The 27577-nt window shown below is 45.2% G+C and overlaps 1 protein-coding gene across 1 annotated transcript in view; it reads left to right on the top strand.

Moving 5' to 3' along the window:
- The window catches only part of LOC146009235 (alpha-2-macroglobulin-like protein 1), a 159522-nt gene that overhangs the window by 111714 nt on the left and 20231 nt on the right, over positions 1 to 27577 (top strand). Inside the window, exons 26-30 of the mRNA XM_083149396.1 lie at positions 8911 to 9067; positions 10260 to 10334; positions 21630 to 21792; positions 22911 to 23089; positions 24203 to 24418. Of these exons, the coding sequence (XP_083005522.1) occupies positions 8911 to 9067; positions 10260 to 10334; positions 21630 to 21792; positions 22911 to 23089; positions 24203 to 24418 (790 nt within the window). The remainder of the gene's footprint in view (positions 1 to 8910; positions 9068 to 10259; positions 10335 to 21629; positions 21793 to 22910; positions 23090 to 24202; positions 24419 to 27577) is intronic.

Raw genomic sequence — 27577 nt, 5'->3', positions numbered from 1 at the left:
TGCGGGGGTCACACAGCATGCGTGTCCCGCGCCTCTGGCTGGCTGCTACACAGGGGGGGTCAGCGGGGGTCATGGTCTCTGACCACCCCGTCCTTCTGTTGGCTGGAGGTGGCTGATTGCTGGGGAGGTCAGCGGGGGTCACAGCTCTCCCGCGCTGTCACTCTCTGCCCGGCTGCGGCAGTACAGACGTGCCGCGTCTCTTCTCTCCTCCCGGAGGTCGGCGGGGGTCACTGCTGACGTCACCCGCTTCTCCGGTCTCTTCTCCGGCAGCGGCGGGCACTTCTCTCTGCGCCGCAAGTCACATGCTGCCTCTCTGTCTTCTTTCTCCTCGCCGGGACACACACGTGAGTCCCTAGCTGGAACTTCCTCCTCCTTGCCGGGCCTCCTCTTCCTCCTTGTCTCCTCCAATCAGGGTTTCTCCTGGCCTGTCAGTCACTGCTGCCGGCCGGGCTGCGTTAACCCTGCGTGCGCTGGTCAAAGTTTGCTGGGGGGCATTAACCCGTCCCTTGTTGGGGCTGACATCTACAGCATAATTCTGTCATTAAGACAGGGTTGCCTACCCTCCCGGAATGGCCGAAAATTGGGTCCCCTTCCCAGCCCCCAGAAAGCAGGGCAAACCTCCTGGATTCTGCCAGACAACCCCCACCTCCCAGACCCCGTTATATCCGGCTGTTGTGGCATTTAAATACCGCAATTTGTGTCTTTTCAGGGGAGCAGGCAGGCTAATGACACAGATTGCTGTATTTTAGCCCACCCCCTCTTTGAAAAATCACAGGATTTGCCATACCGGAGGCGGGACTTGATGATGTCTAGATCAGGCCCCACCCCTGAAGTGCTGCTGATACCCCCTCCCAGGTTTCCACCGGAGAGGAGACTTTACAAGTAGGCAAGCATGCATTAGGCTCAAGCATTACATTTAGGCATATTTGCCCATAATTCACTGTATAACTGTAGTACTGGACATGTGAAAGCGAGGTATAGAAAGCAGTGGGTGTAACCCTAACTCATGAAACACCCACTTGATAACATAAATGCCATCATCACCACCACAGACTTTAAAGATGGCATTCACTCCATGAAGTTGACAGGTTATATGATGACAGCACATCAGCTTTGTAGATTAGAGCACCTGGAGCTGATCCTAATAGTCAGGAAACCATACCTCCCAACGCTGCTGCTGCGTGCCGGAGGCGTGCCAAAATTTTCGGGGGTGTGGCCTAATTTGGGGGCATGGCCTATACTTGCGGCTCTTACGCTAGGTCACGCCCCCATTTTGCCGCTATGGGGGCATGACCCAGAGGCTCTGTGAGCCTCTAGCCATGCCCCCAGCCCCCTGGCTGTGGGAATAGACGCTGTACGCATGCACCATCATGTGCCATGGAAACCAGAGTTCCTACTGCTCCCACTGCAGAGAGCGATGGGACAGACCCGGACGGAGGATCACTCTGCCCTGCACGCCTACCACTGTTCGTGCACTCCCACGTGTACTCCCAGATTTACGCCCAGTTTTGCCCACTTTGAAACCGCGCCCTTGTGTACGCCCACATATTACGCCCATATTTCCCGAGGGTGTTCGGTGCACATTTGTAGACGGTATTGGTGAGAACGAGTGCAAAGACACTGCGTTGCACATGCGCATTGCGTTTCTTGTGCAGGTAGCTAAAAATCGCCCTCCGAAAGAATTCGGAACGGACCACATCAGCCAGAATAAGGCCCATGGTTTTGTCAATCTAAGAAGGAATTTGCCAGAAGGAGTAAACCAGAGTAACCCCCATAATCATAATCAATTTGTACCAATATATTAACCAAACTGGAAATGTTACTTTGTACATACCTACAATACATTTAATTTTCTGTGTATGCTTCTTGTGAGCAGCATTAAGTACAATATATACAATTTCATTCAACTCTGCCTTAGCCCTTGAGTTAGGGCTGAACAATCATGTGCTTTGTTGCATTCATGTTAAGCATGCCTACTGGCACAGTATTTAGACACAGGGGCATCTCTGTCAGAGGCAGTGGCGTAGCTACAGGGGTCGCAGCGGTCGCACCTGCGACCGGGCCCCTGAGCCAGGGGGGCCCAGCCCCCGCCACTGTCCGGCTGTCCTGGATGAGGGTAGTGAACAGTAGCACCCGTTCCCAGTGGTGCTTTGCGGGCCCGGCCAGCATGCGTCGCGCTGACGTCACGCGGCTCTGGCACGTACCCTCCCGTACTCCTCTGTTGGCGTATGGTCTGCTGAGGCGCCATGGATTAGGAGGACCTCCCACACTCCGACCGACCGACAGACCAATCACAGCCAAGGCGCGTCATTTAAACTAACGGTGACTGCGCTGCAGACGCCATTCCGGTCTGGAATTGCGTGCAGAGCGGTCACCGGCCACTCTGTCGTGCTATACATACCTGAACCTTGCCTGATACTTACCTGATCACCGCTGATCACCGCTGGTAGCGTGCTGCCAGCAGCTGGATGCTTCCTGGATCTTGTGACTTCCTGTGTGCTGCTGCTGCAGTGTCATAGAGTCACAGATAGTGACAGATAGTGACAGAGAGTGACAGAGAGTGATAGAGAGTGCTATATTTTGTGTCTGCTGCACCCCTTTTGTGCTGATCAGTATATCTGTGCTGATCAGCAACTTTTTTTTTTTTTTTTTTTATATATATACCTGTCAGTTGCACCAAAGGTTGTGCTGCCTGTGCAACTGACTGCTGCCCCTCCTGCTGCCCCCCCTTTTGCGCTGATCAGTTTAAATTAATTAACTGATCAGCAACTTTTTGGGGGTCCAGGTTTTTTTTTTTATATATATACCCTGTCAGGTTGCACCCACAGTTGTGTGCCTGCTGCCCATCACTGCATCACTGATCTGCAGGTTTTTTTTGGAGAGTGCAGTGGGGTTTTGTTTTTACACCCACGTTGCTTTTGTGGGTGTCCTGTGGCTGCTGATCAGTGACGTACATCACTGAACAACATTTTTGGCACAGGGTTGATATAATTTTTTTTCTGCAGTTTTTTTAAATTGTTTTTTTTTTGGAGAGTGCTGTGGTTTATTTATTTTTTTTAATTGTTTTTACACCCACGTTGCTTTTGTGGGTGTCCTGTTGCCTTTGAGCGCTGTTCAGTGACGGACGTTACTGACCAACATCTGTGCTCAATTTTTGGCGCAGGACCTTTTTTTTTTTTTTTTTTTAACCCCTTCAATTTTTTTTTTTTTTATTGGGATCAAATTCCTGTATAAAGTATTTTTTTTCTGCACTACATACACACTACACACTACATACCCCCCGTGTTGAAATAAAGTTTGTACCCCCCCTACACTATACACGTGTTGAAACATTACACTTACAGAAACACAAAAATAAAAATGGCATCCCAAATGTCATCCCAAATGTCATCCCAGTCATCCAGAAGAATGTATTCAGCGGAGGAGGCATATGCCATGCTTGCCTCTGACTCTGACACAGCCAGTGATGCAAGCGGGGAATTTGAAGGATTCGTCTTAAGCTCCTCTTCCTCCTCTAGTGATGAGGGACCCTCTCAAAGACGCCCCCGTAGAGCAGCTGAGACCCCCCCAAATGATTGATCCCGTATGGACCCCACCACCAGACAATTTTGAGCCCCAGGTTCCTGAGTTTTTGGCCATCCCAGGAATCCAATTTGATTCAACAGGTCTCAGAGAAATTGACTTTTTCAAATTATTTTTCTCTGATGATTTTATAAATTTAATGGTGGACCAAAGTAATTTATATGCCCAGCAGTTTATTGCTCAAAACCCCACGTCATCATTTGCTAGGTGGACCCCTGTAGATGCAGTAGAGATGATGACGTTTTGGGGTCTGGAGTTACATATGGGCATAGTAAAAAAGCCAGAAATTAGGCAATATTGGAGTACAGATGTTCTGTACAGCACCCCACTTTACCGTATGGCCATGGCTCGGACTCGTTTTGAGACAATCCTTAAATTTTTACATTACACCGATAATGCACAGTGCCCACCCAGAGATGATCCCACCTTTGACCGGCTATTCAAAGTCAGGCCGGTCATTGATCATTTCAGTGCCAAATTTGCAGAGATGTACATCCCTGAAAAATTTATTTGTATCGACGAGTCCCTTATACATTTTAAAGGAAGGGTTAAATTCCGCCAGTACCTTCCCAGTAAGAGGGCAAGGTATGGCATAAAAATGTATAAACTGTGTGAAAGCACCTCAGGGTACACCCACAGGTTTAGGGTATATGAAGGGAAGGATTCAAGAATTGAACCGCCAGAATGCCCCCCCTCCCTCGTAGGTGTTAGTGGAAAAATTGTCTGGGATTTAGTGCACCCCTTCCTGGATAAAGGTTATCACCTCTATGTGGATAACTTTTACACTAGCATCCCCCTGTTTAAGGCCCTTGGTTCAAGAGGTACAGCAGCTTGCGGTACTGTGCGCAAGAACCAAAGAGGCCTCCCAAAAACGCACATTGCCCAAGTACTGAGAAGGGGTGAAAGCAGGGCACAATCCACCGAAAATATGTTGTTGGTCAAATATAAGGACAAGAGGGATGTCCTTATACTGACAACAATTCATGGAGACAGTACCACCTCCATCCCTGTACGAGGTACCAGTACCCACACCTCAAAACCTAATTGTATCCTAGATTACAATAAGTACATGGGCGGAGTGGATCTTTCAGATCAGGTACTTAAGCCGTACAGTCCCCTGCGGAAAACAAAAATCTGGTACAAGAGGCTGGCCGTGTATATCATCCAGATGGCACTGTATAACGCTTACGTGCTATTCCGTTCTACCAGCCAGAGGGGGACATTTATGCACTTTCAAGTGGAAGTCATAAAGGGCCTAATATTTGGGAACCAGCAGGCAGAGGGCCCCAGTACTTCTAGTACTGGCCCCCGTATTGTACCAGGGCAGCATTTTCCTAACGAAATCCCCTCCACTGCAAGAAAGGGCAGGACACAAAAAAGGTGCAAAGTTTGCTATAAAAAGGGAATAAGAAAGGATACTATTTTCCACTGTAAAACTTGCCCCGACAAACCCGGCCTATGTATAAAGGAGTGTTTTAAAATATACCACACATCTATGGATTATTAGGTTCATCATTTCACCGTGCTTCGGGGGTCTTGCTAATGCCACATAGCACCCACCATTCATTCCACCAGAATCTGAGCTGCAAAATCCAAAAATCACTCCTTCCCTTCTGAGTCCTGCCATGCACCCAACTGGTATTTTTTGGTCACATATGAGGCATTGCCATACTCGGGAGAAATTGGGGCACAGATTTTGGGGTGCTTTGTCTCCTTCATTCCTTGTGAAAATGAAAAATTTGGAGCCAGAACTGCATTTTTGTGTAAAAAATGTAATTTTTCATTTGCACAGCCCAGTTGTATCAAAATTGGTGAAACCCCTGGGGGTTTGAAATGTACACTATACCCCTAGATGAATTCCCTGAGGGGTGTAGTTAGCAAAATGGGGTCACTTGTGGGGGGGTTCCACTGTATTGGTGCTTCGGGGGTCTTGCTAATGCAACATAGCACCCACCAACATTCCACCAGAATCTGTGCTGCAAAATCCAAATATCACTCCTTCCCTTCTGAGTCCTGCCATTTTTTGGTCACACATGAGGCATTGTCGTACTCGGGAGAAATTGGGGCACAGATTTTGGGGTGCTTTGTCTCCTTCATTCCTTGTGAAAATGAAAAATTTTGAGCCAGAACTGCATTTTTGTGTAAAAAATTTAATTTTTCATTTTCACTGCCCAGTTGTACCACAATTGGTGAAACTCCTGGGGGTTTGAAATGTACACTATACCCCTAGATGAATTCCCTGAGGGGTGTAGTTTGCAAAATGGGGTCACTTGTGGGGGGGTTCCACTGTATTGGTGCTTCGGGGGTCTTGCTAATGCGACATAGCACCCACCAACATTCCACCAGAATCTGAGCTGCAAAATCCAAAAATCACTCCTTCCCTTCTGAGTCCTGCCATGCACCCAAATGGTATTTTTTGGTCACATGTGAGGCATTGCCGTACTCGGGAGAAATTGGGGCACAGATTTTGGGGTGCTTTGTCTCCTTCATTCCTTGTGAAAATGAAAAATTTGGAGGCAGAACTGCATTTTTGTGTAAAAAATGTAATTTTTCATTTGCACAGCCCAGTTGTATCAAAATTGGTGAAACCCCTGGGGGTTTGAAATGTACACTATACCCCTAGATGAATTCCCTGAGGGGTGTAGTTTGCAAAATGTGGTCACTTGTGGGGGGGTTCCACTGTATTGGTGCTTCGGGGGTCTTGCTAATGCGACAAAGCACCCACCAACATTCCACCAGAATCTGAGCTGCAAAATCCAAAAATCACTCCTTCCCTTCTGAGTCCTGCCATGCACCCAAATGGTATTTTTTGGTCACATGTGAGGCATTGCCATACTCGGAAGAAATTGGGGCACAGATTTTGGGGTGCTTTGTCTCCTTCATTCCTTGTGAAAATGAAAAATTTGGAGCCAGAACTGCATTTTTGTGTAAAAAAATTAATTTTTCATTTTCACTGCCCAGTTGTACCACAATTGGTGAAACCCCTGGGGGTTTGAAATGTACACTATACCCCTAGATGAATTCCCTGAGGGGTGTAGTTTGCAAAATGGGGTCACTTGTGGGGGGGTTCCACTGTATTGGTGCTTCGGGGGTCTTGCTAATGCGACATAGCACCCACCAACATTCCACCAGAATCTGAGCTGCAAAATCCAAAAATCACTCCTTCCCTTCTGAGTCCTGCCATGCACCCAAATGGTATTTTTTGGTCACATGTGAGGCATTGCCGTACTCGGGAGAAATTGGGGCACAGATTTTGGGGTGCTTTGTCTCCTTCATTCCTTGTGAAAATGAAAAATTTGGAGCCAGAACTGCATTTTTGTGTAAAAAATGTAATTTTTCATTTGCACATCCCAGTTGTATCAAAATTGATGAAACCCCTGGGGGTTTGAAATGTACACTATGCCCCTAGATGAATTCCCTGAGGGGTGTAGTTTGCAAAATGGGGTCACTTGTGGGGGGGTTCCACTGTATTGGTGCTTCGGGGGTCTTGCTAATGCGACATAGCACCCACCAACATTCCACCAGAATCTGAGCTGCAAAATCCAAAAATCACTCCTTCCCTTCTGAGTCCTGCCATGCACCCAAATGGTATTTTTTGGTCACATGTGAGGCATTGCCGTACTCGGGAGAAATTGGGGCACAGATTTTGGGGTGCTTTGTCTCCTTCAGTCCTTGTGAAAATGAAAAATTTGGAGCCAGAACTGCATTTTTGTGTAAAAAAAATAATTTTTCATTTTCACTGCCCAGTTGTACCACAATTGGTGAAACCCCTGGGGGTTTGAAATGTACACTATACCCCTAGATGAATTCCCTGAGGGGTGTAGTTTGCAAAATGGGGTCACTTGTGGGTGGGTTCCTAACTTTTAGCATCTTATGGTGCCTAGAAACCTACATGGTGCCTAAAAAATAATCTCATAAAAAGGAGGCTCCAAAATCAAGTAGGTGCTCCTTCTATTATGAAGCCTGTTGTTTGGTCAACGTGCACACTAGGGCCACATATAGGATATTTATGAAAACAAATGAATTGGGGGAATCAATTTTTAGTCACATTTCTCTAGTAAAATCTACTGTGTTCCTTAGAAAAATGTATTAAAATTGCAAATCTGCAAAAAAAATGAAATTTTGAAATTTCACCTACACTTTGTTTTAATTCCTGTGAAACACCTAAAGGGTTAACAAACTTCCAAAATGCTGTTTTGAATACTGTGAGGGGTGCAGTTTTTGAAATGGCATCATTTATGGGGGTGTCTCACATACAAGTCCCTCAAAGTCACATCAGAACTGAACTGGTCCCTAAAAAAATCAGTGTTTGAAATTTTCTTGAAAATGTGAGAATTTGCTATTCATATTTTAAGCCTCCTAGTGTCCAAAAAAATTAAAAGGAGGCTGAAATAATGATTGAAACATAAAGTAGACATATGGTCTATGTTAGTTATTAACTATTTTGAGTGGTATGATTATTTGTCTCACAAGCAGAAAATTGAACATTTTGAAAATTGCTAAATTTTCCATTTTTTTACGACATTTTGGTATTTTTCACAAAAAAACACAGACTGTATCGACCCAAATTTACCACTAACTTGAAGTAAAATGTGTCACGAGAAAACAATCTCAAAATCACTGGGATAAGTAAAAGCAAAAAAAAGTTATCCCCACTTAAGTCAGGAAGGCAAAAACATGCTGCGTCAGGAAGGGGTTAAAATATAAACAGACCGAGATTTTAATTTTGTTGTATGTAGGGGGGCCCCAAGCTGACCTTTCGCACCAGGGCCCATGAACCCTTAGCTACGCCCCTGGTCAGAGGCGATGAAGGCTACAGCCTCCAGGCTCCATGCCTTGAAGGGGCACCTGCTTTCGCAGCAGCATCAATGCGGTTCACAGTAGCATCCAAGTGTGACCACTGCTCTTCCAACTGAGCCTCACCCCTGCTGGACTGTGAGATGGGCCCCACCAGTGAATGCTGATTCTGCATGTTGCAGATGGATCAATCTCTTGAGTCTGATCCTGACTGTCCGATGTCAGACAGCATAGCTGGAGCCCGCCTATTCAGTGCAGGCTTTGGTCCCTGTAGCGCAGCTGAGAGAGCTACAGTATTTATAAAGGTGGCACCAAAATCCAACTTGCCTCCGGGCAACTGGGATGAATTTATAACCCTGCTTGGGCAAGTGAATATGCTTCTAGAAAAACATTTATCCTGCGTTTAGTGATCTTAAACTAAGGTTTTTTTTCATGCTATTATTTTATCAGTGTTTATCAGTATATTAGAGGTACAGGGTTGCATATTTTGAATGTAATTTACAATGTAACTTGTCTTATCACTTCTTGCAGGCTTACCGCATTTACAGTGAAATCTTTTCTTCATGCACAAGACCTGATCTACATCGATGAGAAGCACATAGAGGACGCTGTGAGATGGCTGGGCAGTCTGCAGATGGCCAATGGCTGCTTTGAAAACGTGGGATCAAATTCTAATAACTACCTAATGGTAATAACATTGATATATATATATATATATATATATATATATATATATATATATATATATATATATATATTAGTTAGGGTGGTCTAAAATGGTCTCGCATGCACACGCACACGCACCTCATTTCCGCGAATGGGGTGCGCAAGTGTCTCACAAGCATGTGTGTCAGGTTGGGATCATTTGGTCTACAGCATGATGGTCGACAGTCATTCGGTTGACACCATTAGGTCGACATGTGAAAATGTCGACATGGGAACAGGTCGACATGGTTCTTGGTCGAAAGGTCATTAGTTCGACAGGTCTTAAGTTCGACAGGTCACTAGTTTGATAATGCCTATGTCGACAGTCAAAAGGTCGACATAGGGGTTTTCACAGTTTTTTTACCTGAATGTCAACACAGTCAACATGGACACAGTTTCAAGTGCACCGCATCCCCTCGCATTGCTCGATGTGCTCGCAATATGTTGGGCACGTATTGCGGGTTTATTCTCCCACCACGCCCTAGTGGATGGTAGGGCATGAAATACCACCTGTCGGCACATGTCGGCTCAAAAAACAGTGAAAAACCCTATGTCCACCTTTTGACTGTCAACCTAGACATTGTCGAACTAATGACCTGCCGAACTAATGACCTGTCGAACTATCAACCTTTCGACCTAGACCCATGTCGACCTAGACCCATGTCGACCTTTTCCCATGTCGAGCTAATGGTGTCAACCTAATGACTGTCGACCATCATGCTGTAGACCAAATGACCGCATCCCACCTTGAAGCTAATTGGTTGCTTTATGCAACTGCTCCTCTGGTCTCTTCTCCACTCCTATAGCTGTATACACACGGGGGCGATAGGGGCTGATATCACTGGAAATATGGTCGCTGGCGACCATATTGCCAGGGATGGGAGTGTATAAATCGCCGGGTGCGCGCTCCCGTTTTCAGCCCCATTCTAATCGCTGGTCGCAGGAGCTAGCTCCTGCAACCAGCTGATTACCTCTGCGGCACCGCCGGCAGAGGTTTCTTTTCATTAGCGACCATCTCTGAATGATATATCGCTCAGCGAAATATCACCGCCCGATATATCGCCGGGCGATATATCGCCCCCGTGTGTACGCACCTTAACACCGCTTGATATATCACCATATGTGCGGTGTTGTGTATGTAACATGATATTGTTCTGTGTTCTCTGTTTTGCCAGAGAGATGGAAAGGATGAGGTGACCCTGACAGCACATATAGCAATCGCACTGATGGAACATGGCAGAGTCTACAATGTGAGCAATGTTCTTATACACTTTAGTCATGTTGGGGGAAATTTACTATTTGTAGGCATTCGTATGATCTTTGACAGCAATCACACACCTATAGTTATGACCCTGACAGCACCCATGAGGCATTAACCTCTGGATGAATTTCCTTTACTGTGCCTCCTTCTATGTGCAGCTCACCAGATACAGCGGGTGCACAGCCGTCGTCATTACTACTGTAGCTGTCACATTTTCAAACCTGCTGCATTCATTTCTACTATAGATCTAAGGGTTGTCTGAAAAACATGAACTGTTGGTAGTTCTTTGGCCACTCCTGCCTTATACCATTCCCACCAAATACTTCATTGGGTGCAGGCTAGATTGCAGTGTTCATTCAGGTTCTTTATGTATGCTATGCATGCCAACTGCTCCAATTTGATTGTTGCTCTTTAAGTAATGCATACAGGGCCTAATTCAGCAGTGATCAGTCCCCGGTATAATAGCTCTGGGGACCGATGTTTTGGCACTGCGCGAATATAAGCAGGTGCAGGGCCGCTATACGAATGCCTTCGGTGACTTTCACAATGCACACAGATCCAGATCCTGTCCAGGTCCCTCAGACAACCCTCCAATAGCTCCCACAGTCCCTTTTATATAGAGCATAAAACCCCTAGGAAGAAGCATGTCACCCCCAGGCAATGAGCATGTAGCCCCTGGCAACAAGCATGTAACCGCTGGTATCAAGCAAGAAACCCATGGCAACAAGCATGGAACTTCTGGCAATGAACTTGTAGGTAAGCAGCAGTTATGTGGCATAATGTGTTAAAGGCATTACGGTGTGCGGTATAATGTGTAATAGGCACGGTGTGTTGCATAATTTATAATGGGAATTACGATGTGAGGCATAATATGTAATGGGCATTACGGTGTGTGGCACAATATGTAATGGGAATTACGGTATGTGGTATAATATGTAAAGAGCATTACGGTGTGTGGCAATGCGTAATGTGGCAATGCGTAATGTGGTGTCGACTAGCGGGTTGCAGGCAAAATTTGTGTAACAATAGGTGGAGGCCCGGCCTATTTTGTTAGTCCCGGGTCCCACAAATTCTGATGGCAGCCCTGCACACAGGGTTGTGGGTGAGATGGAGGCACTCAGGGGGATGGCACATGGGGTCGTCCAGCATTTTACTTTTATTTGCGAACGGGTCAAAAATCATTCATCAATTCGCATTGCAATAAGTATGCATTGCGGCGGTAGGGGACGGGTATCCGCGCACACGGTGGGAGGCACTGAAGGGCTCGCTATGCAGCAAATCTTTACTGTTTAGTGAGCTTTAGTGAATTAGGCCCACAGTACATTACTCAAAGCCATAGCCTATACAATGGCAAATTAACTTTGTGGGGTCAGCACATGTCTTGTGCACCTAAAAAACCCACAATGGTTCTTTCTAGCGCTTTATATTATTAGACCACCTATAGTCTTCAGCGCTTATGACTCTTAAACCATTTGTTAGCAACGGTTTTATGCCCAGATGAAATATTGGACCTTATTCCGGTCCACATGCAACGCTGAGAATTGCATTGCATGTGGATTAAACACCGGTATGTGAACTAAACGCTGTCCGATGTTGTCAGCTAGCCCGCCCCCAGGAGCCGCATCACTGCCTAATTTCCATGGGAACACCCAGTGTTTTCATGGGAGCATCCATGAAACGCTGGGCGTTCCCATGGGCACACCCCCTCGCCGCCGCCCCCCGCCCGCACTAACATAACTAACTGATTGAAATAACAGCATGGACACTGATATTTACAATAAAGAGGTCAAAGCTAAATTTATTGTCCAAATTGAATAATTGTTATGGTGGTAGGAAAAAGCAGTGCTACATAATAATATTCAAATAATGGGGTAGGTCACCCACCAAGCATTAACCAGAACCATAAAAACTGATTATTGTATGTCCTCATGCATAATTAAGTATTTGTAATGCTTTGATCAATTTCCACTTACAATTGAAATTTTAAAAACTACTGTCCAGATTTCATGCCTGCTCTTCCTACCATCACTGTAATTTCCCCTCAAAAGAACAGTAGGTTAGATTTAATAGGATGCAATTTTTAGTAAGGTTCCGAAATCGCACCTTATAGCATTTTTCAAAATCACATTTTTTGAAGAATTTGACAATTTAATGAGATGCAAATTCGCAGCAAAAAGTGCGGTATTGTGCTATTTTTAGTCATAAAAATCTTCGATTTTTAAGGAGCCCATACACGGTTGTGTATGGCTCCGTTCAGTACTATGCGAAGCGCGCTCTCGCGCATCACATAGTATGGTACAAAAAGTATCTGCTGCACATACTTTTTGTACTAGCTATACATCGGATTGGATCGCAGTGCATGCACACTGCATGCACTAGGGATGCGATCCGATCCGATGTGTGCTGTTTAAGCACACAACGGATCCGATTAACGGACCGTGTCATGAAAATGTGTTAATTTGAGGATTTGTGTCGAAAAAAAATGGAGAAAAAAACATTCCCTCTTTCTGAGCATATCCAGCCCCAGGCTCATTGAGCTGGATGTGGTTCCAAAAATACGAGGGTCAAAAAGCATAGGGGACCCCCGTATTTCTGAAACCAGCCCCGGACTCTTGGACTGGTCCTGGTTCCAAAAACTATGGGGGACAAAAAAACTGGGGGTCCCCGTATTTTGGAACCAGCACCAGGCTCCAACAGCCTGCGGTGACATGCCACAGCCGGGGGACACTTTTTACACAAGGGCCCCCGGCAGTACCATGCGTACCGTGACTGGTCAGCCCTGGATGGGGTAAATGGGAGAGTGGGGACACCCCCAATAAAGGGGTCCCTCCCAGGCTTCACCCGTCCAGAGCTGAAGCCCGGGGCTATCCCCGGCGTCCACCTTTACGCTGATGAGCATCATTTTTTTAAAGATCTAGGGCCAGATTCTGTAAGCTTCAAAAGTGATCAAATGGAGAGTGATAAACAGTCAGCCAATCAGCTCCTGCCTGAAATTTTTCAAACACAGTCTGTGACATGGCAGGTAGGAGCTGATTGTTTATCACTCTCCATTTTATCACTTTTGAAGCTTAGAGAATCTGGCCCCTATAGCTTTTTACAGGTGAACTACAAGTCCCAGCATGCGGGCCATTAATGGGCCCCCTTGGACTTGCAGTTCACCTGTAAAAAGAATGTTTAAAGAAAAACACAGTCACAGAGAAAAGTAATACTTATACCCTTATACTTACAAATCCAGGCTCCAGTGGTGTCTCTGTCTCCTGCAGCAGCTCACCCCGCACTGACTGCGGGGTGAGCTGACTTCCTCCATCACTAATGACAGTTTGTATAGTGCTATCACAGCACTATATAAGCCCTTAGCTGTGGTTGGCTCTATGCGTCTCCATTTAGATGCTTTCAGCCAATCAGGGCTAAGAGTAGTAGATAAGTGGAATAGCCGCCCATCAGAGGTGGTAGAGTACAATTTAAACATACTTGGGATAGGCATATTGATATCCTTACAAAAAAATAAGGATCAAATATGGTTTGAGGTAACAAATTTAAAAAAGGGGCAGACTAGATGGGCCAAGTAGTTCTTATCTGCCATCAAATTCTATGTTTCTAGCCCTGATTGGCTGAATGCGTCTCCCTGGAGACGCATAGAGCCAACCATGGCTAAGTGCTTATATAGCGCTGTGACGGATCCTAAATCCAACCAGCAGAATATGCAGCAGTTTTCAAAAGCTCAGCATGGTAAATTTACCTGCCATACTCCTTGGCACTGTTGGACTATCATTTCCACTATTACTTAGATGATCTTTGGAGGAGTTGGAACATGTGATGTTGCTGTCATGACACCTCGCCCAGGGGCATAGGGAGGGTGGAGCCGGTGGAGCACGCGCTCCAGGCTCTAAAATAGCACAGGGCCGTGCAACTCAAGCTCTGCAGCCGGCTCCCTCGCCCGCTCCCCCAGCTCCCCGTGCTGGAGTCCACCGCTATTTTAAAAGTCTCCCGCTGGACCAGTGTTACGTGTTTGTGGGTATCCGTTTATAATCTGACTAATCAGGGTTCCACATGGGCCTGCCGCTGCAAAACAGTGCAAGAGTGGCGGAGGTTAGGTCACGTTCTGTCCTCTGGTCCTATTATAACCGCTCCACTGTGGAGAGTGTCGATGGCTCTCATTAATGATGTGGGTCTGCCCAAATGGCAGCAATGGGCTGCATCATGATCCAGTTACAAACTGTATTCCAGTACTCTTTGGCAGAGATCAGAGCACCAGCACAGTGTGAGTAAAGTAAATGTTTTACTTGTATGCTGAGCCAATTATTTGTATTACTTATTTATTGGGGGGCGAAAGGCACCGTGGCACCTACCTAAACCACTGACCACTCCAGTATACTGCACTACAGAAATAAGCTCATGGTGTAGTTGTCCATGAAGCCTCAGTATCAGTGAAAGGTACAGAGATGGGGCTGCAGCACATTTCAAATTGCCACAAACTGCCATTCCAAACTGATTCACTGGCAGTTGGTGTTTCTCCCATATTTGAATTTTGAACTGTGCTCTTTATAATATATGTGTATATATATATATATATGTATATATATATATATATATATATATATCTATATATCCCTACCATAGGCGAATCTAGAATTATGATAATGGGTGGTCCCAGTTCTAGACACAACAGCAGGAGGTATAGTTGAAGGAAAGAAAAGACTGTCTTGTGTGTGGCGCACTCGGAGAAGAAGATAAATTGATTACACATAAAAATTAACTTTTAATGTATTAATTGATAAAATGGCGACATATAAAACACAACATACATGGGTGAAAGTAGGGGGTAAGAATAAAAAGGAAAAAACTGGAGGTTTTTCCTGCTTATTGGACCCCTTAATCCCTTAAATCCTGTGATTAATCGGAGTGTGGCACATTAAATACCTGTATTTTTTAAATGAAACTCACTGTGGAGTAGGTATGTTGTGCACTGAATACTCCTGACAACTATATATCCTTTGGATCCCCTTGTAAAAAATCTCATATGCTTTATTATTCTGCGTCTCACCAAAAATCTCCTGGTGTGTATGCTGAGTATTTGAGCATTAGGTGAGTATCTGAGGTGACAATAAATATTGTCACGATGGGTATACTTCGCGATGTGTCCTTATACGTATAACACATAGAGTGGTTCCTATAGATGGGAGAAGTGTGCCTGGTACCTCTGTGGTTCAAAATGGCATAATCTGTTGATACACTTGGGAGCCGGGATCTGTGTGAACTGTCACCCGCTGCCCTAAGTCAATGTATCTATAACGCCGTGCTCAGCGTGCTTGAGATTGCCTGGTGTGTGTTAGCTTAATTTTATAAGCCAAAATTGCCTGGATAGTGACTCATTTGGCAATTTGTAAGCGATCTATGGGTGAGTATACAACCATATAAATTGGAGCGGTACTGGTGTGTCATGCGGTAAGGTGAGTCAGATATTAATATCAATCATATACCAAACTTTGCTTATAAAATAGAGAGCCGGGATCTATACATATTATCCCTCACAGCTCTCAACAGGTGTGTACACACCGTCGTGTTTGACGTGTCTTAGGCTGGAATTGCCTGGTGTGTATCCACTTTTATGGGTGGGGTTGCTTCAATTAAGCAATTTAGTATGGCAAACCTTGTATAGGTAAGTATTAATTGATATTTCTCCCCTGTGGGTAAGCAATATTGGGTTGGTGTGGGGTATATGTTGTCTGTGACCTTTTTTAACCAGTAGCAGCTTGGACCGTTTGAGATCCTATCCAGAGGATAGTAGTTAAATGGTATATTGCTGGCTCAAATCGCTTGGTGTGTATTTGCTAGGCAATACATCAATTTATTGCTGGGTATATGTGACCACTTCACAATGTAACGATTCAACCACTTTATAGGTACATGTGACCATATTAATCGAAAGTTTATGCACATGTGGTATACACGTAAGTGTTTGGTTTTACTGTGTAGATACACTTTTCACATGCTCATTTATACTCATTGAAGATAAATACTTAAGGAGGTTTGGTGCGTTGCAGTATATTACAGTTAGGAGGGAGAGACGCTGCAGTCAGGTCGTCACACCGCGACCTTCCCTGCCAGCGTTCCCCTCTGATTAGTGCGGACGCAAATAGGTAGCGCAGAGAGTAAGTGTGCCGGCTTCCTTTGACAGCGTGTAGCTGGCTGCCGTGCAGCAGGGAGCTCAGAGCCGGTCTCCCGCTCAGCACTATCTCTAGCGTTACTCCTTATTGGCGCACTTTACAGATCAAAATACATTTCATATTACAAGGGGAAGGGATAAGGGGGATTTTTACACACTAAGTGTGTGGGTCGACGCGCGTATCGCCGGGCAGCTTCATCAGGACCAACCTGATGAAGCTGCCCGGCGATACGCGCGTCGACCCACACACTTAGTGTGTAAAAATCCCCCTTATCCCTTCCCCTTGTAATATGAAATGTATTTTGATCTGTAAAGTGCGCCAATAAGGAGTAACGCTAGAGATAGTGCTGAGCGGGAGACCGGCTCTGAGCTCCCTGCTGCACGGCAGCCAGCTACACGCTGTCAAAGGAAGCCGGCACACTTACTCTCTGCGCTACCTATTTGCGTCCGCACTAATCAGAGGGGAACGCTGGCAGGGAAGGTCGCGGTGTGACGACCTGACTGCGGCGTCTCTCCCTCCTAACTGTAATATACTGCAACGCACCAAACCTCCTTAAGTATTTATCTTCAATGAGTATAAATGAGCATGTGAAAAGTGTATCTACACAGTAAAACCAAACACTTACGTGTATACCACATGTGCATAAACTTTCGATTAATATGGTCACATGTACCTATAAAGTGGTTGAATCGTTACATTGTGAAGTGGTCACATATACCCAGCAATAAATTGATGTATTGCCTAGCAAATACACACCAAGCGATTTGAGCCAGCAATATACCATTTAACTACTATCCTCTGGATAGGATCTCAAACGGTCCAAGCTGCTACTGGTTAAAAAAGGTCACAGACAACATATACCCCACACCAACCCAATATTGCTTACCCACAGGGGAGAAATATCAATTAATACTTACCTATACAAGGTTTGCCATACTAAATTGCTTAATTGAAGCAACCCCACCCATAAAAGTGGATACACACCAGGCAATTCCAGCCTAAGACACGTCAAACACGACGGTGTGTACACACCTGTTGAGAGCTGTGAGGGATAATATGTATAGATCCCGGCTCTCTATTTTATAAGCAAAGTTTGGTATATGATTGATATTAATATCTGACTCACCTTACCGCATGACACACCAGTACCGCTCCAATTTATATGGTTGTATACTCACCCATAGATCGCTTACAAATTGCCAAATGAGTCACTATCCAGGCAATTTTGGCTTATAAAATTAAGCTAACACACACCAGGCAATCTCAAGCACGCTGAGCACGGCGTTATAGATACATTGACTTAGGGCAGCGGGTGACAGTTCACACAGATCCCGGCTCCCAAGTGTATCAACAGATTATGCCATTTTGAACCACAGAGGTACCAGGCACACTTCTCCCATCTATAGGAACCACTCTATGTGTTATACGTATAAGGACACATCGCGAAGTATACCCATCGTGACAATATTTATTGTCACCTCAGATACTCACCTAATGCTCAAATACTCAGCATACACACCAGGAGATTTTTGGTGAGACGCAGAATAATAAAGCATATGAGATTTTTTACAAGGGGATCCAAAGGATATATAGTTGTCAGGAGTATTCAGTGCACAACATACCTACTCCACAGTGAGTTTCATTTAAAAAATACAGGTATTTAATGTGCCACACTCCGATTAATCACAGGATTTAAGGGATTAAGGGGTCCAATAAGCAGGAAAAACCTCCAGTTTTTTCCTTTTTATTCTTACCCCCTACTTTCACCCATGTATGTTGTGTTTTATATGTCGCCATTTTATCAATTAATACATTAAAAGTTAATTTTTATGTGTAATCAATTTATCTTCTTCTCCGAGTGCGCCACACACAAGACAGTCTTTTCTTTCCTTCAACTATATGTCCAATTCCTGTCTCAGTGGCAGCACACCCCACCACAAATCGAGTGCATATTTAATAAAGGGGTTTGCAACACATAGAACCATCTTTACCTGTGCGATTGGAAAAAAGCTCTTTTCTGTGTACAACAGCAGGAGGACCTTTGCGCGGCAAAAAGGGGGCGTGGCCTCATGGGAAGGAGGTGTGGCATCACAAAAAGGGGTGTGGTATTACACTTTAGACCATACACAGTAATGCCCATTACACATTTTAGCAAACTCCGTAATACCCATTACACATAAAGCCACACGCCGTAATTTACACATAAGGCCACACACCATAATGCCCATTACACATTGTGCCACACACCATAATGCCCATTACACATTGTGCCACACATCATGATGCCCATTACATTCTATATAACAAACCGTAATGCCCACTACATATTTGCCACATAAGTGCTGCTTACCTACGTGCTCATTGCTAGAGGGTTCTTGCTTGATGGCACCATAGTACCCATTGCACATGATGCCGCACACCATAGTACCCATTACACATGATGCCGCACACCATAGTACCCATTACACATGATGCCGTGCACCATTGTACCCATTACACACGATGCTGCACACATAATGCCGCTTACACCTGATGCTGCACACATAATGCCCCTTACACATGATGCTGCACACATAATGTCCCTTACACATGATTCTGCACACATAATGCCCCTTACACATTAAGCCACACATTATGCGTAATGCCCCCACATACCGCCACTTGTAGTGTCCATTAAGCAATGCCCCCAAAAGTGCCACTTACTGTACATTTTTATATGAGCCTTCGCTGCTGCTGCAGGGAGAGATAGAGAGCGGTGCAGCTGCTTCTATGGGGAGAGGAGCAGAGTGCAGCACAGAGCACGCTCCCACTCCCCTCCTGGTGTCCCCTCTAGCCGAGTGGACATTTGAAATATTGTGCACGCTGTTGTGCGTGACGTCGGAGGAGCACGCCGGGCGCCGGCACCACATGATTAAAGGGAGGCGGGCTGAGGTGAAAGCGGAGAGAAGAATTGGAGCGGAAGCTGCAGGGGTGACAGCTGGGCAGAGAGCGGGGGGCTGCCCGGCTGTATTCAGAGCACTGCAGGTCACGGCTGTTTGAAATAATACCCCTTTCACAACAGAAAATGCAGGGATTTACCCGGGAATATGGTCCCAGGATCATGCAGGGACATTCTCAGGCTGACCCCTTATACACCAGCCTAGTCCCTGCATTTTCTGGTGTGAGGGGGAGAGACAACCACTCTCCTCTCCCTACACCCCTTTAACCAACCAGCTATATCTTCTGAACCAACTGACCCATTTACATGAGACCAGTATCATATTGAAGAACTTTTGAGTTGACTTCGAATGATTTTGGTCCCGTGAAACTGGGCTGTTTGGTTCCAGAGAAATCTGCCTTCAAAGAACATAAACAGTCATGAAATTACATTTAAGAAATGAAAAAAACGGTTTAACCTTAATATCCCTGGAACCAATTAACCCATATGGATTTAGCCTGGTATCAGATTGAAGGCCCAGTGATTTGGGTTCGACTGAGATCAACCTCGAGCTTCAGTGATGCCGAAGGGGGAACTGGCAGCCAGAGCCGGCCCTAGACTAAATGACGCCCTAGGCAAGATTTTGGCTGGTGCCCCCTAGCACCGCCACTAGTTCCGCCTCTGACCCTGCTCCCCTTTCCCAGCACCATCAACCCTCACCATAGCAGTCATCATTTTGGTGCTCCTACCCGCAATATTTTAAATAGAAACAGTGCACACATTTGGTGTGCAGCCCAAACAGGGGTGTGTTCTTGCTGGGAAGGGGCATGGCTACACAATTTTACCCCCAATTCAAATTATGCCACACAGTAGTGCAACTTTATTCACATTATATCATGTGATGGTGTCCCTTATTCATGATACATCACACTGTAGTACCACTTTACCTTATATACATTACTCCTCACATTATTCACATTATACCCTTAGAAAAAAAATCCTGAGAAAATATTGTATTTTAACCACCTCCATGGCCACACTGCAACCCAGCAGAAAGCAGTGTGTGCTGGGCAGAGGAGAAGAGCTGCAGCTGCTGCTGTCACTTAAGGGGAGGGAGCCCGGGGCCCCCACTGGGCCCTCCCATCAGACTTTGGCCTGGGTAATTTGTACCCCCTGCCTCTTTCTCTCGGCACCCCTGATAATACTGCCCCTTACACATGACACACATTATTAATGTCCTTATAACCATAATGCCCCTTACACATTATGCCAACCTTTATTAATGCCCTTCATACACATAATGACACACATAATGCCCATTACACATATGTTGCACATTATTAATGCCCTTATACACATGACACACATAATGCCTGTTACACATATGTCGCACATTATTAATACATTTATACATGACACACATAATGCCCCTTACGCATATGGCGAACACTATTGCACAACCAACCCACCCGCAGACAGCACTCGCACAGCCGCTAACACTGTGACCTCTGCCTCTGTTTGGATACAGATGTTTCCTCATACATCTTGACTCAATAGGCCATGCAGCTCTTGGCCAGTTCTGCTAACGTTGGTTGCCTTTTTTGCTGAAAATTCATCTTATTTGCATTGTTATGACCAGCACACACAAGGAGCTTCCGATGATTAAAATTATATGCAGCATGCCTATATTCTGTGTGCGACTGTGGCTGTACCTACATACGGAATGCTATGTTACAGTGATTTCCATGAATACACTATTTCATATGCAGATACAGCCTCATTCACACACAGAATATAGGCATGCTGCATATCATTTTAATCAGCAGAAGCTGTTGATGCCCCCAGGCATTCCAAATGCCCTAGGCAATTGCCTAGTTTGCCTATGCCTAAGGCCGGCCCTGCTGGCAGCCGTTGAACTGGGTGCGGGTCGGAATTAGCGGGTCCCATGTTATTCTATAGGGAAAACGTTCCAGCTTTGCCTGGCAGTATCTCCGGTTCCCAGGGGGCTAGAGACACGGGGCTGGGCTCGTTGGAAAGCCCCATCCCTCAGCTACAAAATGGGCTAATGGGTGGTCCTGTGCACCCCCGGACCACCCCCTAAATTCGCCTATGATCCCTACACATAGCAGGTAGTGAAATGCTGAATCACTTTGTGTATGAAACTGTCATGGTGTATTGTGTCCTCCATGTCTCTTTATAGGGCACAGTAGTGGAACATGCATTGAAGTGTCTAAAGGATGCAGTAGATGTAGTGAACAGCACCTACAATCAGGCTCTCCTTACCTATGCCTTTACCTTGTCCGGAGATAGAGAGCTAAGACAGCACATGATGCAAATCCTGGATAAGGTTGCCATAAGGAAAGGTAATATAACTTTGTGTTTGGGTGTGGATCACCGGCGGAGTTGCGCTCCGTCTGACTGGGATGAGTGAGCGTCTCACATGCACGCGTGTTCCAGTTTTCATGCCACGGGGGACGCTAACCCTGCCCATCTCTGCTTCAGGGAGATGGGCAGGGTTAGGGGGGGGGGGGTTGCGGGGAGGCAGTGGGGACCGGCAAACAGTGACGGGGAGGTGGCAGACGGCAACGGGGAGCCAGGCCCTGCCATCCGTTGCCCCCTTCTAACGGATGGCGGGACCTGGTGGCTGGTAAGCTTCTATCAACAGCCCTTGCAACAGTGAGAGGGCCTCCATCTGTAGGTTTGAGCGCATCGTAACACAATTAGTACACTGCGTCTCTTTGTTATACTACGGGCAATCAAAGTCCATATGGCTGGCATAGTATGAAAAAGTTGGGGGAAAAAAAAATTTCAGAAACAAACCTTCAATTGACCACATTGTGTGTCAACCATTGTCATGTCGACTATTTGAAACAATCGACATTTTTACCATGTCAACCATACAGTCTTAACCTATCGACTAACGGGCTATCATCCCATGTGTTTGGAAATATGTCTACATTTCCACTTCCTCAATATGTATACGTATCCCGCGCGCCATATTGGAATGTTGAGCTATATGGGAGGATTATGAGTTGGACATTAACATAGTCATGCTTATATCTTTTGCCATCACTCCTTTGGTGGGTGCAGCCTCTCCACCCAGTATGGCCTCCTTTGTAATTGGTTGAGCATCTTTGAATGCAACTACTTTCCCTGACACGCCTCTGACACTCCCACAAGACATACTGTAGCATTTCCCTGTGTGTTTAAAGTTACACCCCAGTCATCCTCAAGGAATGTCCTCATATTTCAGCTCCCATGTGGCCATACTGTACCTGTACTGTAGCGAAGTAAATAAAATAAAAATAAAAACAGGTCTGATACGCTGGCAAAAAAACATTGCTCTACAGCTGCCAATATCACCAATGTGTATGACACAATTACAATAGCTACAAAGTCTACTTATTTGTTTCTTAACAAAACTGGTTGTTATTTTTGGTATATGACAAGGGTTTGTGTTTCTTTATTGGTTCTCAATCAGATGGGTCTAAGCATTGGGCAGCAGATCCCAGCGATAATGGAGATATAGAAATTTCTGCCTATGTTCTCAATGCCCTGCTCTCGGATCAGACAACTTCACACCAAGATGTGGAGGAGGGTTCCACTATCGTCAGCTGGTTTACGAAAAAGCAGAATCAGGGTGCCTTCTATGGAACTCAGGTGATACATAATACTGTACCACGCCACAGTGCATGCTTTCGATAGGAGGACACTCCAGCCTTTTGGTCTTCTTTGATCAAAAAAAATTGATTGTAAATCATCTCAAAGAAATCATTTGGAGTTTGATAAAACTGGTACATAGTTTCTCAGGTATTTTGGAAAATTACATTACTACTTCCACAAGAAAAATAATAAAAACATGTCTGTTTGTATTAGAACAATCAGGGTAGACACATAGGGGTATATTCAATGGTCCCGGCAGCGGTGGCGAGGAGGGTTTGTATGGCGAGGATGTTTTTTTTTGCAAGGAAAAGCCATCCTCGCCATCCAACTCAGATACCTCCCTATATAAGCAGGACCACACTGTCAAAATAGGCATGTAGTCTACAATTAACTCCTAAAAGGACTTCATCACTCCCTTCCCAATTGATAACCAGTCTTCAGGCCTAGACCAGCACAAAGTTTAGGAAGGGGGAGACAAAGGGCAGGGACCGGGCATGTGATGATGTCATTAAAGAGGGTGTGGCCTCACAGGAAGCCCCCGATTTCTTCATTCGTGTAAAAGCGTGCTTATATCTAAGTACTTTATAATCCTTAAATTTAATGGCAAATGCTGAAATAATTGCACACAAACTTTTAAAAATGAATGACAATGCTTTACTTGATTATGCATATGTGTCAGATTTTCATTGCGCAGCTGTGCCTTCCATCATACTATCATAATTCACCCATCACCCAACTTCTTTTTGCTAGAGAAAGATTCAGTGGCCTTGGGATTTACGGATGCATGGCCCTGTTAACTAGTTTTGTCAACAAGATGTTCCAGACTTCCTAGCGACTACTGATCACTGTAATGTCAACAAAAGACAAATCTCTAACATCAATTCACTTTCTACAATAGCATTTCAATCCCTAAGCCATTTTGGAATAAGTTCTGAAAGTCACAATCAAACAAAATGGTTGCTGTATCTGACAAACACCTGCCAATTAGGGTAGAGGGTAGGCATAATACTCCGCGGCTAGGGACTTGTGCAACAAGTCCCTGGCTTCTGCAGTATAGGACATTGAGTTGCTGTAATATGTGATGTATTACATACTTTCCCTGTCTTATAGGATACAGTGGTGGCACTTCAAGGACTGACAAAGTATGCAAAGGCCACTTACAGTGACATCCTGGATGCGACTGTCACAGTCAGGTCATTGTCTGGGTTTCAGAAGCAATTTCATGTAGACAAAACCAATAGATTCCTGCTGCAAAAAGAAACCTTAGCGGACATCCCCGGACAGTACACACTGACTGCCACAGGGAATGGATGTGTGTATATACAGGTCAGTATTTATATATTTCATTTGTCTGTGTTGAAAAAAATGACAAATATCAGATTATCACATTCAATTTCTTACTCATCTTAAAATGTTTCTATATAAAAATGTGTAACTTTCCTTTGCGGGGGACATAACTTACCCTGGTTATAGCGGCCTGATTCAGACCTACTCGCTAGGCAGTGTATATTCGCTACCTAGCAAACGGTTACACGCCACCCTGCTGAACGAGGCTAACTTTTCATTTCAATGCTGTTCTCTGAATTTTGGGTGAGCGTTGATGTCAGCCACCCGCCCCAATCAGGCATCGACACGCCTGCGTCTGCAGGGGGGGGCGCCCAGCATTTTTGTGGGAACGCCCATAAAACATTGGGCGTTCTCCTTCTCCCTCCCCCTGCCCACCCCTTCTGGAGCATACGGCCCGGCGAGGTGTAAAACCCACCGAAGCTGTTCCCTCCCGGGGTTTGCATATGCGCATGTTTACCCTGACCATCGGGGACAGGGATGAATTCGGGCCGATATTTATCACAGTTTGGTCATACATTAAGTCGTGGTGGCTCCAGGCTATGTTCTAGCATGGTGATTCTCAACCTCGGTCCTCACACAATGCACTCGATATCGATTTCAATATCAAATTCGATTTGCGTTCAAGGCACATTGTACACATTTAATTTACTGGATGGAATTCGATATTTCCTTGCCTGCACAGTCTATTTTTCTTTTCGATATAGAGAAAACAGGAGCGTGCATCGAATCGAATGCAGTTTGAAAGCATCTTAAAAACCATTCCATTTCAATTCGATTTTGCTTCTATAAGAAAAATAGATCGAAAACCTGTCAAAATCGAAGCGTGTGTAAACCCCTTACTAAATAGCTGGCCATGAAGGATTTGAACGAGTAGTCAACATGAGGAGACAAAGGCACACAAAGGGGAGTTTAAACACCACACCCCCTGCTGGCCATTTATAGCAACCATTACCCGCGGAACACACATTTTTTCTCACCGCATCTAGAGGTGCGGGAGAAAATGTGTCGAAACCTGGAAGATTTAGATGCCCACGCAGTAAAAGTAGACAGGTGGTGAGAGACAAAGTTAATGGAGATAAAGTTTTAGCCAACTAGCCATGTGCTAGCACTGTTTCAAAAATTACAGTTAGTAGCAGGTTGGTTGGTACCTTAACCCCATCCACTATTTCTCTCCAAGGCTCCAATACTTATCTACCAGAGCAGGGTATAGCAGAAGACTATTTTCATAAGAGAACCAGACAAAAGAGGGGGAAAAAAGGGGTAGAAGGAACTTAATCGCACAGGATAGAATATTAATGTCAATGTAGATTTGAATGAGGCCCCCTATATAGGTGATCTACTTGGATGTATATATCATGGTAGGGGTGTGCTACCACTGGACACTGGTCAGAGACTAGAATATGTACAGGAAAAGGAGTGTCACTGTGTGGTGCACCAAGAGAATTGACAGTAAAATATAACCTTTATTGTTTAATTGGTAAAAAGCATTAGCGAGATAAAAGGACACAATACATACAAAATTGTGCACCGGACACTTTTTCGCGTTTTGGGTTTTGGGTTTTGGGTTCTGATTACCTTCAGGTTTTGGGTTCTAATGGGTTTTGCCAAAACACCCCCTAAAGGTTTTGGGTTTTGGGTTTTGGGTTTTGGGTTCTGATTTTTTTGAAAAAAGCATAAAAATGGTTAACATTGCATAATTTAGGTGTTTTTTTGCTCCTATGCTATTATTAACCCCATCAGCTTTCTTCTCCACTCATTTACAGTCTATTCTGAAGACCTCACACCTCACAATATTGTTTTTAGGCCAAAATGTTGCACCGAGGTAGCTGGATGACTATGATAAGCAAGACAAATGGGCGGCACAAACACGTGGCCCATCTAGGAGTGGCACTGCAGTGGCAGATAGAAAAACTAGGCCCCAAAGAGCACATTATTCAAAAGAAAAAAAGAGGTGCAAGATGGAATTGTCCAAGGGCCCTCCCACCCAAACTAGGCCCCAAAGAGCACATCATTCAAAAGACAAAAAAGAGGTGCAAGATGGAATTGTCCTACGGCACTCCCACCCAAACTAGGCCCCAAAGAGCACATTATTCAAAAGACAAAAAAGAGGTGCAAGATGGAAGTGTCCAAGGGCACTCCCACCCAAACTAGGCCCCAAAGAGCACATTATTCAAAAGACAAAAAAGAGGTGCAAGATGGAAGTGTCCAAGGGCACTCCCACCCAAACTAGGCCCCAAAGAGCACATTATTCAAAAGACAAAAAAGAGGTGCAAGATGGAATTGTCCTACGGCACTCCCACCCAAACTAGGCCCCAAAGAGCACATTATTCAAAAGATAAAAAAGAGGTGCAAGATGGAAGTGTCCAAGGGCACTCCCACCCAAACTAGGCCCCAAAGAGCACATTATTCAAAAGACAAAAAAGAGGTGCAAGATGGAATTGTCCTACGGCACTCCCACCCAAACTAGGCCCCAAAGAGCACATTATTCAAAAGACAAAAAAGAGGTGCAAGATGGAATTGTCCTACGGCACTCCCACCCAAACTAGGCCCCAAAGAGCACATTATTCAAAAGACAAAAAAGAGGTGCAAGATGGAAGTGTCCAAGGGCACTCCCACCCAAACTAGGCCCCAAAGAGCACATTATTCAAAAGACAAAAAAGAGGTGCAAGATGGAATTGTCCTACGGCACTCCCACCCAAACTAGGCCCCAAAGAGCACATTATTCAAAAGACAAAAAAGAGGTGCAAGATGGAATTGTCCTTGGGCCCTCCCACCCACCCTTATGTTGTATAAACAGGACACGCACACTTTAACAAACCAATCATTTCAGCCACAGGGTCTGCCACACGACTGTGGCTGAAATGATTGGTTCGTTTGGGCCCCCACATCACAAGCTGCCATTTAATATGTCCCTGCACAAACTGGCTCTACAGAGGCAAAAGGTCGTCCTCATCCTCATCCAGCGATTCCTCACCACCATCAGTATCTTGTTCTTCCTCACCCTCACAGAGTATTAATTCGTCCCCGCTGGAATCCACCACCACAGGTTCCTGTGTACTTTGTGGACGCTGGTCTTTCTCGTAGAATTGATAATTCATTTTTATGAACATCATCTTCTCCACATTTTTTGGAAGCAAC

Source organism: Crinia signifera, chromosome 6 (assembly GCF_055691185.1).
Source record: "Crinia signifera chromosome 6, ASM5569118v1, whole genome shotgun sequence".
Taxonomy (NCBI): Eukaryota; Metazoa; Chordata; class Amphibia; order Anura; family Myobatrachidae; genus Crinia; species Crinia signifera.
Note: the sequence above shows the minus strand (reverse complement) of the source record. Positions and strands in the feature narration are given on the sequence as shown.